The sequence below is a fragment of the Pseudophryne corroboree genome, chromosome 5 (genome assembly GCF_028390025.1).
Source record: "Pseudophryne corroboree isolate aPseCor3 chromosome 5, aPseCor3.hap2, whole genome shotgun sequence".
Lineage (NCBI taxonomy): Eukaryota > Metazoa > Chordata > Amphibia > Anura > Myobatrachidae > Pseudophryne > Pseudophryne corroboree.
In genome coordinates this window covers 51,373,710-51,387,059 of record NC_086448.1, presented here as the reverse complement: position 1 = coordinate 51,387,059, position 13,350 = coordinate 51,373,710, and the positions used below count along the sequence as shown (strand labels likewise).

At 41.3% G+C, this 13,350-nt stretch overlaps 1 protein-coding gene across 1 annotated transcript in view; it reads right to left on the bottom strand.

Moving 5' to 3' along the window:
• Nucleotides 1–3,048: 3,048 nt before the first annotated feature.
• The window catches only part of KCNQ3 (potassium voltage-gated channel subfamily Q member 3), a 369,444-nt gene continuing 359,142 nt past the window's right edge, over nucleotides 3,049–13,350 (bottom strand). The window contains exon 15 of the mRNA XM_063921266.1: nucleotides 3,049–12,660. Within this exon, the coding sequence (XP_063777336.1) occupies nucleotides 11,932–12,660 (729 nt within the window). The 3' untranslated portion in view covers nucleotides 3,049–11,931. The remainder of the gene's footprint in view (nucleotides 12,661–13,350) is intronic.

The window sequence follows — 13,350 nt, the reverse complement described above, 5'->3', positions numbered from 1 at the left end:
TTTCACTGCTTCATAAATAGACCCATTTGAATCTACAGAAAATAGCACTATTTCATTTATTTCTCCTCACACTGCAAAACCAATCTACCCAAAATGGCCGAAAGTGCTTTTTTTTTTAACAGAAATTGCAAGAAAGTTAACAAAATGAAAATGTGTCTATTTTTTTCTTTTACGAGGACCAAGACATACTTTGTGGTACTTGCTTCCGCATGAAACCACCTGTCCAAACAAGGAAAAAGCTGGGTTTCATAATAAAATCTGCACTTAAAACTTTTATTATTTTTTTTGCTTTCTTTGTTTAGTTTTTTTTAATGAGTTTGAATGAAACACATTAAGGGGCTGATTGTGAGTCACCCACCGGCCGCAGGTGTCTGCTCACTACGTGATTGGAGACCAGGGCTTGATGGACCTGGATAATTAGTGCCCACCCCCGTCTTCGGCGGCAGTGCGTGTGAATGCATGTGGCAGCCCAATCCCGCCGGGAGTAAAAGAGACGTCCTATCTCCATCCGCACAGTGTGAGCACTAAAGATGGGTGACACGCCCATGACACACCCACGAGGTGGAAGAGTTCCGCTCAGTTACCGCCCATAAACGCCCATTTCATGGATAACATTGTCGTCGATGGGCAACCGGATCGATCAACATGTGCTAGCGATCTTCGTCCGTTGCGGATACCTGATCCGGAAAACGCGCAGAATCTGATTGCTTCCTATGGTGCATGCGCAGTATGTTGAAATGTGTAGCATCCATGCGCATTGTGACTTGCGTGCAACATCTCTGGGCTTCCTAATGCTTTCCATAGTATAGGGTTGGTGTAGGGCCGCAACAAGGAGTGTAAGAGCGGTGCCGTCGCCTAGGGCGAGCACTGTCCTGCCCCTAAATCTGGCTAGCAGGGTGTTTGTAGTGCTTTGGCACACACCCTGCAGCCTGTATAGCCGCCCAGAGCATCCTAGTGAAGCTCCTGGCAGTGCCGTACTTCCCGGTGCTGATGGACCCGTCTTGTCAGCTCAACTTCATGATGTCTTGCATGCGCTCAAGGGGGGTGGGGCGGCACTGGGCACACTTCTGCCCTGTTACGGATCTGGATTGATGCATTAATTGAGGTTTCCCAGCTGGGCACCATTATAAGGTGGAGAATGACCGTGATGCTCCTACTGAATGTTAGAGGTTCTGAAGCAATTCCTTCTTTGTCTCATGAGTACAAGTGGGCAGCAGGATTGTTTGTAACGCAGTTGCTAAGGACCAAGGTAGAACTATTGAAAGACAAATGATTTCCATACCTATTAAAACGCTTCCTGGACTTGGCTAAATCAGTGTGTAGACACAGTGGCTGAATGTACGTTTTCCATATTCTGCAGAGCTCTGTGATATAGAATACTAAACCATTGTACGTCATTCCGGAGAACACACGATGAAGCTGAAGCATAATGTCTCTCTTATCATAGTATCACATAGCTGTGCGAGAGGAAAGGCCAAGCGGAACTGAGTATGGACATTGAAGCCTGAGGAGCAAACCAGTGACCCAGGGATTAGCGTTACACCACACCTGTGTGATCGGGCTGCCACGTAAAAGCATATAGTGGCAGGTGCATAATCTAAAATCCCATACAAACTTAAAAAATGTCAATCTACATCCCCGTGGCAACAGAGAAGATTAAAACGCAGGATGATTCCTCTTTCAATTGCACTTATAGTAGGAAATGAAAGATTGATCGTTAGGACAGAATAATCAAAGGATACATTTACAGTATACTACCACGTGACAAGCTTCCCTATACAGGGACGCAACATTTTATTCATGAAACTTTTTCTTCCTATTCCATTCAACGCAGCAAATATAAGGAATGCTATAGTTTTCTTATAACTTGTATTTTTAATAGAGTTCAAAGTAAGAAACACAATCACCGTGGAAGCCATTTATAAAGCGGAGCTGACACACAAGGCAAGACACCCTGTTTTCACACCCCATGCACCTGGACCGCTGCCCTGTGCGCACACCACATACAGTAGGTGCAATCGCAATGCGTGGGCACATCTAAAAGGGGTTCATTATGATTTACCGATGGACACAATACCGGCGGTCATAATCTCGACAGCCATTGACCGACAGTCAAAATACCAACACATGCCGACGTGTTCAAAATGCCAACATAGTTAGAATAACGACATTTGAAATGCCGACATTTAAAAATATCGACATGAGTTTTTCTGGGGGGTTGTGTTAATGTCGACATAGGTTGACATGGACACCATGTAAGTGTACCGTGTCCCCTCGCACGGTGGGCACGGTACCTGACTGCGCTCGGCACACTATTATATTCCCCCTCCAGGTCCAGTGGGATGGTAAAGTATAAACAAGTCTGTTTTTGGGCAAAAATTCCTTAAAAACGCATGTCGGCATTTTGACATGTTGGCATTTCAAATGTTGTATTCTGACATTTTGAACATGTCGGTATAGTGAATGTTGGAATTTTGACTGTGTCGGTATTTTGACAGTTGGTCAATGGCCGGTAACATAGTAACATAGTATTTGAGGTTGAATAGAGGCAAATTGCCCATCGTGTTCAACCTGTTTAAAGTTGTGATGATTCGGTAATGTGTTCGTCGGTAAATCAACTGCTACCCATCTAAAGAGGTGTACTTTGCAAACATTACATCAAACGCTGCCATGTTCCTGACCATCCAGCACATCATGGATGAACATTTTGTGCCCGGTATACCATAGAAATTCCAATGCCATAATGCTGCATTGGGAGGTCTGACGGCAGAAGTTGTCTATAGTTGTGTATGATACACATAGCATATAATCACTTTAGAACACCACGGTTTTTTGGTCACTAAATGACAGCATTCTAAAGCACCGGCAAACGGGTAAACCAAGAGAACATTCCTGGTAAACTGTGCACTCACCTGTTTACCGAGTAGACTGTCATACAGTACGTGTTCCGACAATGGCATACTGTAAGTGCTACTGTAGATCAACCACACGGAACAATAAATAAAAACAACTGTGTAATAATCAGTGGTGCGATTTTATTGACTGAACATTAAAAAAATCAGATAAGAATTACCCATTGCATAATATATATTTAAATAATCATATTAATCATTTTCCTTTTTTCAAATATCGGACAGTGTCAGAATATAAATTACAATACAGTTTTAAAAAGTACAATAAATAATATTGTAAATAGCACTAAAGGCCACTTGTAAAAAATTGTGTGTTCCCTTATCAACCAAAATCTGAAAAGCGTATCGGTAACATGAATATATAGCGAGCAAGGCACAAATACGAGTATTAATCTTATGCCCTAGGTGTGAAGAAAAAGTCAACAGCATTAAAATCCGGCTTGTTTTTAGGTTTGTTTTACTGCGTTGTTTTCATTCTGAAAGAAATTGTCACACAATGGCCGGCAGCCCTGTTCTAGATCTGGCCATCCAAAGAGGGGAACTCTACTCGACTCTGTACTCTGTTTGTAACCTCGGTAATGAAACATATATACTGTATAGTCTTGACAATAGCCGTACAAAGAGAATTAAAAGCATACAGTAGGTATTGTTTTTGAACATCCTATTGAACTACGCCCATCCCATCCATCTGGCCAATCAGGACTTTACAATCTCAGACAAGACATTACATGGGTCAATGTTTCTCTTTTTAGTTGAATTTCCGCCACTGAATTGGCCAACCTTTATCAACAATTACTCTTTAAAAATAGTGCTTTTTAGAGTCACCCACCTCCATCGTAACAAAATCTTGAGGGTTCCCCCTTCCATAGTGCCAGGGGTCCAATAATAAAATTGGATCTCCACAAAGGAGAGATCATTGGAAAAGGAGAGCATGGTTTGTGTAGATGAAATGTACTGTGGTAGTGCATTAACCAACCTTCAGCTCTGCCTCGTTACCATTGAAATGTAATTATGTGGAAGGGATCATTGAGGCCCAATCCAGCACAATCACCATGCCTCCGAAACTTCCACGCTAGGGGCCTCATTAACAGTTAAACCGTTAAAATTGTAATTAGTGAACCCAACCCCAGCTACATTATCATGGCACTGAATTCCTGTAACTTTGGTGGCAGCTGACTTAGCATTTTATTTTTATTATTATAATTTCTTTTTTTTTTATTTAATACTTTTGACATAACAGTTATTATCAAGTTGATGATGATGATGATGATGGTGCTTTGAGATACCCCTGCATCCCTGCTTATTTACAGTTGCATGTGTTTTAAGATATGTGCAATAAGCAGGTAATAGTGCAGTTTTGCAACCCACACTGTACGTAGTTGAACTCAACTCTAAGGGGAAGATATTTCAAAGCTTGGAGATAAATTATAAGCCAGTCGGCTCCTGTCATTTTTCGAACACAGCCTGTAAAATGACAGTTAGGAGCTGATTGGTTTGTACTTTATCTCTCTCCACTTTATTTATCTCCAAGCTTGAAAGATCTCCTCCTAAATCTGGCCCTATATGGCTTTCGGTGGCTTTGTGGGATGTTTCTCAGGGCTCATTTCAATGGAGGTTCAAGCAGAAAATCAGCTATCATAATTTGTGGTCATATGCACAGGCGGCAGCTCGTGGCTAATTGAATCTGGCCAGACTAGAACATAATCTTCCTGTATGGAGACCCTGTTTCCTTAGGGATCCCCTTGGCACAGTGGAAGCTGGTCTCAGGAAGATACCCTCTCTCAAATACAAGGTGGTGGGCAAGTTCTTTCAAAAATGTTGTAGACCAAGGACTCTATCAAGGTAGATGGCAATCCCCATAGAGCCCCAAGCATCCAGTTAGCAGTGCATGCCCTCTTTTAACTAATAAGGGGGAGATGTATCAAGATTTGGAGATAAAGTGGAGATGTTGCCCAAAACATTCTAACAAAGAACATTGTCTTTGAATGACCAAAGATGATTAGTTGCTTTGGGCAACTTCTATACTTTATCTCTCTCCAATGATTTATACATTTCCCCCCTTAATATTTCATTTCACCAAAGACAACAGCCGAGAGTCCTTAGATGATTTCTGCTAGTCTGCGGACAGAGTAAGAAAAGAGATCGGTGACAAGTACCTTTAAACAGAATCCCTAACTGCCATCACAAAGAGGTCTACGTCCATTTGGTATCTGATTTTAAAAAAGTGTTAAATAATTTGAAGCCATACTATCTCAATGTCATTTTCTAAAAACGTAATATTTTTAAAGGACGACGAGAAAAACACACTTCAATGGCCATGTGCTATTCCCAACATAGAGTATTTATGAACTTCTGACACATATCCATAGAAAGAGAATGCCCTGAGGTTATCTGGAATGTATATAGTGTCTCATTTCAAAACCATAAGATATTTGCAGTGAAGAAAACCAGCCTTGTGACAATAAAGCGATAGCTCACGGACTTTTGGTTTATGAAAAATATGTTTGACCTTCAAGAGAGAACACAAACAACATTCTGGGTAATAAAGGTAAAAAAAAAGTACTAGCTATAACCCCCACAAAAAAATAAAAAATAAAGATATAAAGTTGATGTTAAACTGTACCACAATAATCAAGGTGAACAAATAAATGAAATCTGATGAGAAAAGATCGAGACAAAATATGAAAATAATATAACATTATGAGAGAAATAAAATATTATCATAAGTTAATTGTAATTATAAAGTTTAGTTAAAAACGGCATCCACCAGTGACCTGATCCACTTCAAGTGTAGCATCTGTGGCATTTTAACCATCCAAAGGGCTCAATATTACCCTTCATCTTTGTAAAGAAGTAGAAGCTACATTTAAAAAACAAATCTACAACGCATTTCCCTGATTCCCCGCTCCGATGATAAAAAATGCAGATCAGTGGCCATCGATGATCGGCGATCCATCTAGGAATTTGGGAAATTCTGCATGTGAAAACTCCCCGATTTGCCAATCCCAATCATTTTATGGTTGGGATTGGCAAATCAGGAAAATTCAACATTTAATGGTAATTAATCACAGATGTATGTGACAATTAAGAAGTTAAAATGTGTGGCATTTTACGGGCAAAGGTGCCCATACAAAGGTGATAGTCTGTATTGTGGCAATTCCCATGGTCCCCGACGCCTGGGTCGGGAGATCTGAGAAGACCACCATGTTGTATTTCCCTGATATGACAATCCCAACCAAAATATGATCAAGACAAATAAGGGATTCTTAACATGCAAAATTTCCCTGAATTCCTGATGGACAGCCGATCATCAATGGCCATCGCCCTGCGGTTTTGCGCAGCGAATCGGCAGTTCAGATCGGATTGGGGAAATGCATCACAGATGTATGGCCCACATAAAACATACAAGTGTTATATGCTATAGCAACCCAATCTGACAATTCGGTGTGACTTAAAGATGGCCAGATTTTCTGACAGCTTTTGAAAGTTGGGGGTAAGGCCAGAACAGGCACAACCCAGTTCTACAGAGGTCTCCTATTGGGCCCACATTAGAAAATGTGTGTTACTTTAATGAAGAGAGCAGCAATCCCAATCAGGCTAAGTTTAATTCTCTGCATCGCCAGGTTCACCACAGAACTTAGCCATGGACTTGGCAATGCAAACGTCTGACCTTGGCCGCAGATGAAGGTTTGGTGGGACACTCTGTTGCCCGTCACTGGTGTTCACTGTATGAGAAACACTAATACACTTGTTATTAAGTTCTTTATGTTACAACAGTGCAATATATTGTAGAACTAGCCAATACAGAGAGTTGTCAGGTATCTCGGCACATGAAAACCAGACATGACCTGGGGCTGGTAAAACATGCAGAGGGAATGGTGTTAGAATAAGGTATTAGACGGATATATTCAAGAGTTGGGTTTTCAGAAAGCACTTGAAACACTGATGACTGGGAGAGTCTAGTGTCAGACGGGGCTTAGAGTTCCATAGGTAGGGAGCAGATAATGAACTCTGTTTTGGACATGATGTGCATTAAGTAGCATTGGGTCTCACAAGTGGAGATGGTGGAAAGACAGCTGAAGACATGATATACAGGGAAGGAGAGAAGTCAGGGGAGGTGAGGCAGACTGGGGGGGGGGGGGGGGGCTGTGAGGTCACCTACTCAAGAATGTACCCCTACCCATGAAATGCCTGGCATGGAGCCATTAACTGCTGGATAGCTGTGGGCCACTCTATATACATTTTTAAGCTGGAAGTCGAGCTTCAAGTGTCAGTTACATTAAGCTGGCTTTGTAAAGCCTATAATAAATGCTGAATATATAATATTATATAATAATGTATAATAATGCACGTTTTGGAACTAATAAAGAATAACCGTAACGAGATCATGTAGCTGAAGTTTGGTGTCCTATGGAAATCTTGCTACATGGAGTTAATTATCATATATCAAATGTAATGAGTTACATAGACTTACAGTATAACGAAGGATTATTACCATTAGCGGGGATGTGGAACAGTCCGTATGCATAATTGGGCGAGAAGCCACCCAAATAGATGTCTCTTAGCTGTCTCTGGGCTCGGTGGGCAGAAGTTAAACATGAGAAAGTTTAAAGAGAAAACAAAACCTTTTTGCAAATAATACATAGCAATGTACAGTATACAGAATCTGCACTATGCTGACATTAATAGTGATGCCACAATTAATGTAAAGAAGAACTCCAATGGAAATAACCCCAGAGAGCAGAACATGCCTACTATATGACTGCTACAGGTGGAGGAAAGCCCACATGTGGAATTCTTAAAAAAAAAAAAAAAAAGCACTTTGGGGGACATTTACTAAGCAGTGATAAGAGTGGAGAAGTGAGCCAGTGGAGAAGTTGCCCCATCAACCAATCAGCTGCTCTGTATCATTTTATAGTATGCAAATTATACATGTTACTTCAGTGCTGATTGGTTGCCATGGGCAACTTCTCCGCTCTTATCACTGCTTAGTAAATATCCCCCTTTATGTTTTAAAGCTTAACATGTATTAATAGTACTGATAGTAACGCGTCACAGGGGCGTGATCAGTGTTTCCCATGACATCACATTCCTTCCCCATAGAATACCCTTTGAACACTGCACATAGGGGGTCATTCCGAGTTGTTCGCTCGCTAGCTGTTTTTAGCAGTCGTGCAAACGCTATGCCGCCGCCCTCTGGGAGTGTATTTTAGCTTAGCAGAAGTGCGAACTAAAGGATCGCAGAGCGACTACAAAAAAAATTGTGCAGGTTTAGAGTAGCTCCAGACCTACTCCTAGCTTGCGATCACTTCAGACTGTTCAGTTCCGGATTTGACGTCACAAACAAGCCCTGCTTTCTCCCAGCCACGCCTGCGTTTTTCCTGGCACGCCTGCGTTTTTTCGAATACTCCCTGAAAACGTTCAGTTGACACCCAGAAACGCCCCTTTCCTGTCAATCACTCTGCGGCTGCCATTGCGACTGAAAAGCTTCGCTAGACCTTGTGTAAAAATACTTCACCCTTTGTGAAGGTACGTCGCGCGTGCGCACTGCGCTGCATGCGCATAAGTGCCGCTTTTTCACTTAATCGCTGCACAGCGAACATTTTTATCTAGCGATCAACTCGGAATGACCCCCATAGCACAGCAAACACACACGGAACCCGCAAGCAGAGGACATATCTCACAACTTTCTGGCCCAATGGGACAGAGCCCCTCAAATCTAGACTGTCCTGCCTAGATAATAACAGCACAGCTATGGTTTGAGTGTTGTATTGTACAAGAATACTTGTTGGGTACTGAGTGTCATATCAGAATTTCCCTTTTATGCTTTTTTTTCTAAACAAATCAAAAATAATGGACAAAATGCATTTCACACATTTTCTATGTTTGTTTGTTTTTTGGCGTTTGGAATCCTTCTTCTGCCAAATTAATCTGGTTTTCATGTGTCCACAATCCATGACATTTTTGTTACTAGGCCCATACATACAGTTTTTAAAAGAAATTACATAAAATCCATTTTTATTAAACTGATAATTTGCTGGTAAGTACCAACTATAATCACTCAGCCAAAGAAGCGCCAATGAGATGTCTGCCGTGCACCGTGCGCCAGGTGCTTTCCACGCGGTGAGACCACTAAACATAAATACAGTTAGCTGAGCCCTTTGGGGAAAGCTCCTTCTGTACACATAGACTGTCAGTGCTGTGCTGGTGTCTTGCATGCAAAGACCATACCGCAACGACAGCAAGTGCGTTTGTGTATAGAATGATCTTTGCAGTGCGTTGAGCCCATCCTTTATGGATGAGACCATAGTGTAATTATCTGGAACAAATACAGACTCTTACGAGTCTTTTGAACAGCAACTTAGCAATTATAATATCCCAATCTTAGTGTGATATAATACATGCGCCGGACCAATCAAACTATTGCAGCTGCTCCATCAATCCACAGGGCAACTTTTTTAGAATTGCTCTTCTTGTTGGGTGGATATAGCTTAAAACTACTGCTGAATATGAAGTGGTTTCAGTCTCGGCAATCCCTTGCCCAATAACAAATGGAATAATCCCTTTTGAAAATATCATATGGCATAAGAGACTCTCTTTGTGTGTTAGATAAGATTATCAGAACCATTTAGCTATATGCAGGCAAAGCATGATGTGACTTGTAGTTCTACGATAATCCCACAGCAGCTGGGAAGCCTATGGCTGTGAAACCTGTTGTAGCATTTTATAGGATTTCTGTAAACAATGTCTTTGCTAGTTAGTACAGCGGTACCTCATTATAACCCACTGGTGGTGCTATTACTGTCTATGAGAGGTTTTGCTATCAGCTGGAAACCTTGGGGTATATTTAATAAAGGTAAATTTTGTTCGATTTCAGATCGATCTTAATCGATGTTGGACTTCCAGGGTTAAAACACACATTTACTAGCAGACTTTTTCATATATTCATTGTTAAATGTTAGTAATGCTGCATTCAGATCGCAAATGCCGGATCCTACCCGGTAAGAGAAACGTGTACTTACCGGGTGGGATCCGGCATTTGCGCTCCGTTGCTGGCTTTCCGACCCGGCAATATACCGGGTCGGTTGCCATAGAAGCGGAGGGCGCAGCAGCAGCAGGGGCGGGGGTGGCGCTGGGAGATGAGCTCATCTCCTGCGCCGCCTATGCTGTGAATGGGAGCCGTGTCGAATCGGAACGGCTCCCATTCACACTGCGCCTGACCCGGTAATCAACCCGGTAATAACCCTTCTTTTTTACCGTGTTGAATTACCGGGTCAGGCGACCCGCTAATTCACCAAAGGACCTTTCACATCGCACACGGACCCGTTTCGACACGGCAATATGCCGTGTCGATACCGGGTTTTTAGTGCGATGTGAAAGGGGTATAAATGTGTGTTTTAACCCTGGAAGCCAACATTGATTAAGATTGATCTGAAATCGATCTTCAATCGAACAAAATCGACCTTTAGTAAACATACTGTACCCCTTGCAGTCTGTAATATGGTACTGCACATTGTATCCAAGAAGCATTTCAAAACAATCCATATACCCAAATCTTGTACATTTTTTCATAATAAAGTTGTCATATTGTAACTTCTAACAACATAAAAAATGATAGTTCTTCTTGTAACAAAAAGATATGTAAACTTCAGACCACACTGAAAATATTTGTATCTTACAACATAACGTAGACTTTTGCTTTGCATATGTAAAAATAAATTTAAATGGGTTAATAACCAACCAAATGGCTAAAAGGAAATTATATATATATATATATATATATATATATGCGGTCAAGTCCATTTTTTTGGTATACTGAAATGAAGAAAAGGTGCTAAACCATATTAAAGGGGTGTTGCACATTCTGATAACATTAACTTATTGACATTTACATACTGTAGGTTACCCTCCTGTAATATTTACTAAATTAATTTATTTACCTTTCTCCAGTAGATTTTGTTAGCCTCCCAGTTGTATCACTGCACACTGTTGGATACTTTCCCAACTTTAAGCTACTATTGGGTCTGTTCATGAAGCAGTGTAAAGTGTGGAGAAGTGAGCCTGTGGAGAAGTTGCCCATGGCAACCAATCAGCTGCGCCGTACAATTGTATAGTATGCAAATTATAAATGTTAGTTCAATGCTGATTGGTTGCCATGGACAACTGCTCCACAGGCTCACTTCTCCACACATTTCCCTGCTTCATGAGTAGACCCCTAAGTTTTGGGGGCAGTTGGGAGGTATTCCACTGGTGCACACATCAGAAGCTGGTGCTTCCACTGCACGCAGTGTAAAAAATGCTGTTCTGTTGGTAAAATAAAAGCACACTGGGGGTGTGGCCACACCCACTATGACGCTCTCACAGGCCCAGTGTGGCGCAACCATGCCCTCCGACCTGAGGCTTGGAGGTATGCAGTTGTAGGCAGCGAACATTGCAGAGATTTGTCATATTCCAAAGCAATGGAACTCACCTGCATACTATAAACACATGGCTGAAGAGCACAGAAGGAAGATAAAACAATGTATTTAGTAACTACTATAGGAGGCAATGAACAAGTATATGAATGAAAGTTACCTGCATGTAAAATATGCCTATAAATAATAATAATAAAAATAATAATAATAATATAAAATGTCATGTCTTACTGAACACTGCATCTTAATAAAAATAAAAATCTCACAATTATGAAGAAAGATGAAATATCACAACCAAACTTTCTTCTGCATAGATCTGCCCATAAGATAATTATGTGCCATGTCAAAAGATAGATTTTTTTTTCTTTAACATTTATATCATGTAAATGCATGCAAGTCATGCTGGAATCTAGATGCTGTTGCATTTGAGTGGTAAGCAACCCAATGTGAGAAGAAAAAGAAAGAGATCATGTGATGTCATCACTATAAAGTTAAACATGCATCCTAAGTAGTCGTCAGTGTTTTCATCTGTTCAGCTTTGGAAAGTGTATAGTGACTTATACAAAGAATTAGTACAATGTATGAAAAGGTCATTCCCTTGACCACTAGTTGCAAACAGGTTTAGAAGGTGTCCATGCTGATTCTGAAATACCATCTCCTGTCGACGACAAGGTCATAGGGCCACTAGGTGTAAAAGGGTCCGTGTCGGTATCCGTTTCACCTTCTGCTAAATAACGTTTATCTCTCATCCATGTTGATCCGTTTGGGCCAAAATTTAAGTCTTCTTTCTCTTGGGAAATGCTGAAACCGCTCAAAGACCTTTGAAGTTCATCGTGGTTGACGGAGAGAAGGGATAACGGGGTGTCACTGTCTCTCGTACAACTTCTTCTGTGTATTGGGGAGGTCCTTTCGGCATAAGGGTTGGCCAACTCTCCGTCATGCCGAAAGTTGACTCTTGTGTCTATTAAAGTCTGGATAGGCAAAACTGTTGGCCTTTCTCTGTAATTAGCTGGAGCGGACGTTGACCTCCTGGAACAGTTCTCACCATTAAAAGGCATGGGTGAAGGAAAATCCACAGGGTAGTTATCAAAGAAATCATAGTCATCCATATTATTAAAAGAAACTTGGTGCAAATTGTAGGGATTAGCATGGGAGCAAGACTCCGTATAGTTATAGATGACTCTCCCGACTTCGGAGTACCTGCTCTTGTCTTCCTTCTCTTCTGCTCTTGACTCTTGAAGTGGATAGTACTCGGTTACCTGGACCTGCAGCTGATCCATGTGTTGCATATGCATGTCAACCAGAAAGTCCAGTTTCTTTTCCATGTCTTGGACCTGCGATAAACATTACATAAGTGTTATATAAGGCATGAACAGAGAGTGAAACTGTTGGCAACTCACTTGAAAATAGTTTAGTATTGTAAAACAGAAGCATCATATTTACTTCCATAGGTATATCACTCCTAGCTATCACTTATCAAGTGCATCCTCTTAAATGATATGTAGAAGCCACCACTTGTCCTCTTTAGAAAGTTTGATACATCTCCCCCTATGGAAGATCCTGGATGGTGCAGTCAAGGTGGGAGTTGTGGGTAGTGTGGCATATCAAATCGTGTGGTGTGGATGGTTTGTGGCATTGTGCAGTGGGGCCACAGTGATGCAATTTATTGCAAATCATGTCACCAAGCCAAGCGACCACTTACTTTATTAGGGAATTGGACAGGATTCAGGAGGTTGGTGCATTCTCCTGGGAGTCCAGAAAAGCTCCTCAAAATTTGTGATTCTCCCAGACATTCCAAGACTGCAGGAAAGTAGTTTGATATGGGACTTGTGCTGCTACAGTGATCTCACCCATTCCAGGTGTCCTGACACAAGTTTTAAATGTGATTGGTTCCAAACAGAACCTCAGATTATTCCCAAACTATCTTTACAATATCTTTACAACAAATATAACCAAATACCCAAATGTCTGATCATAATGCTAAATGTTAATCTCAAACCTAAACCACTGCAATGAATTGTACG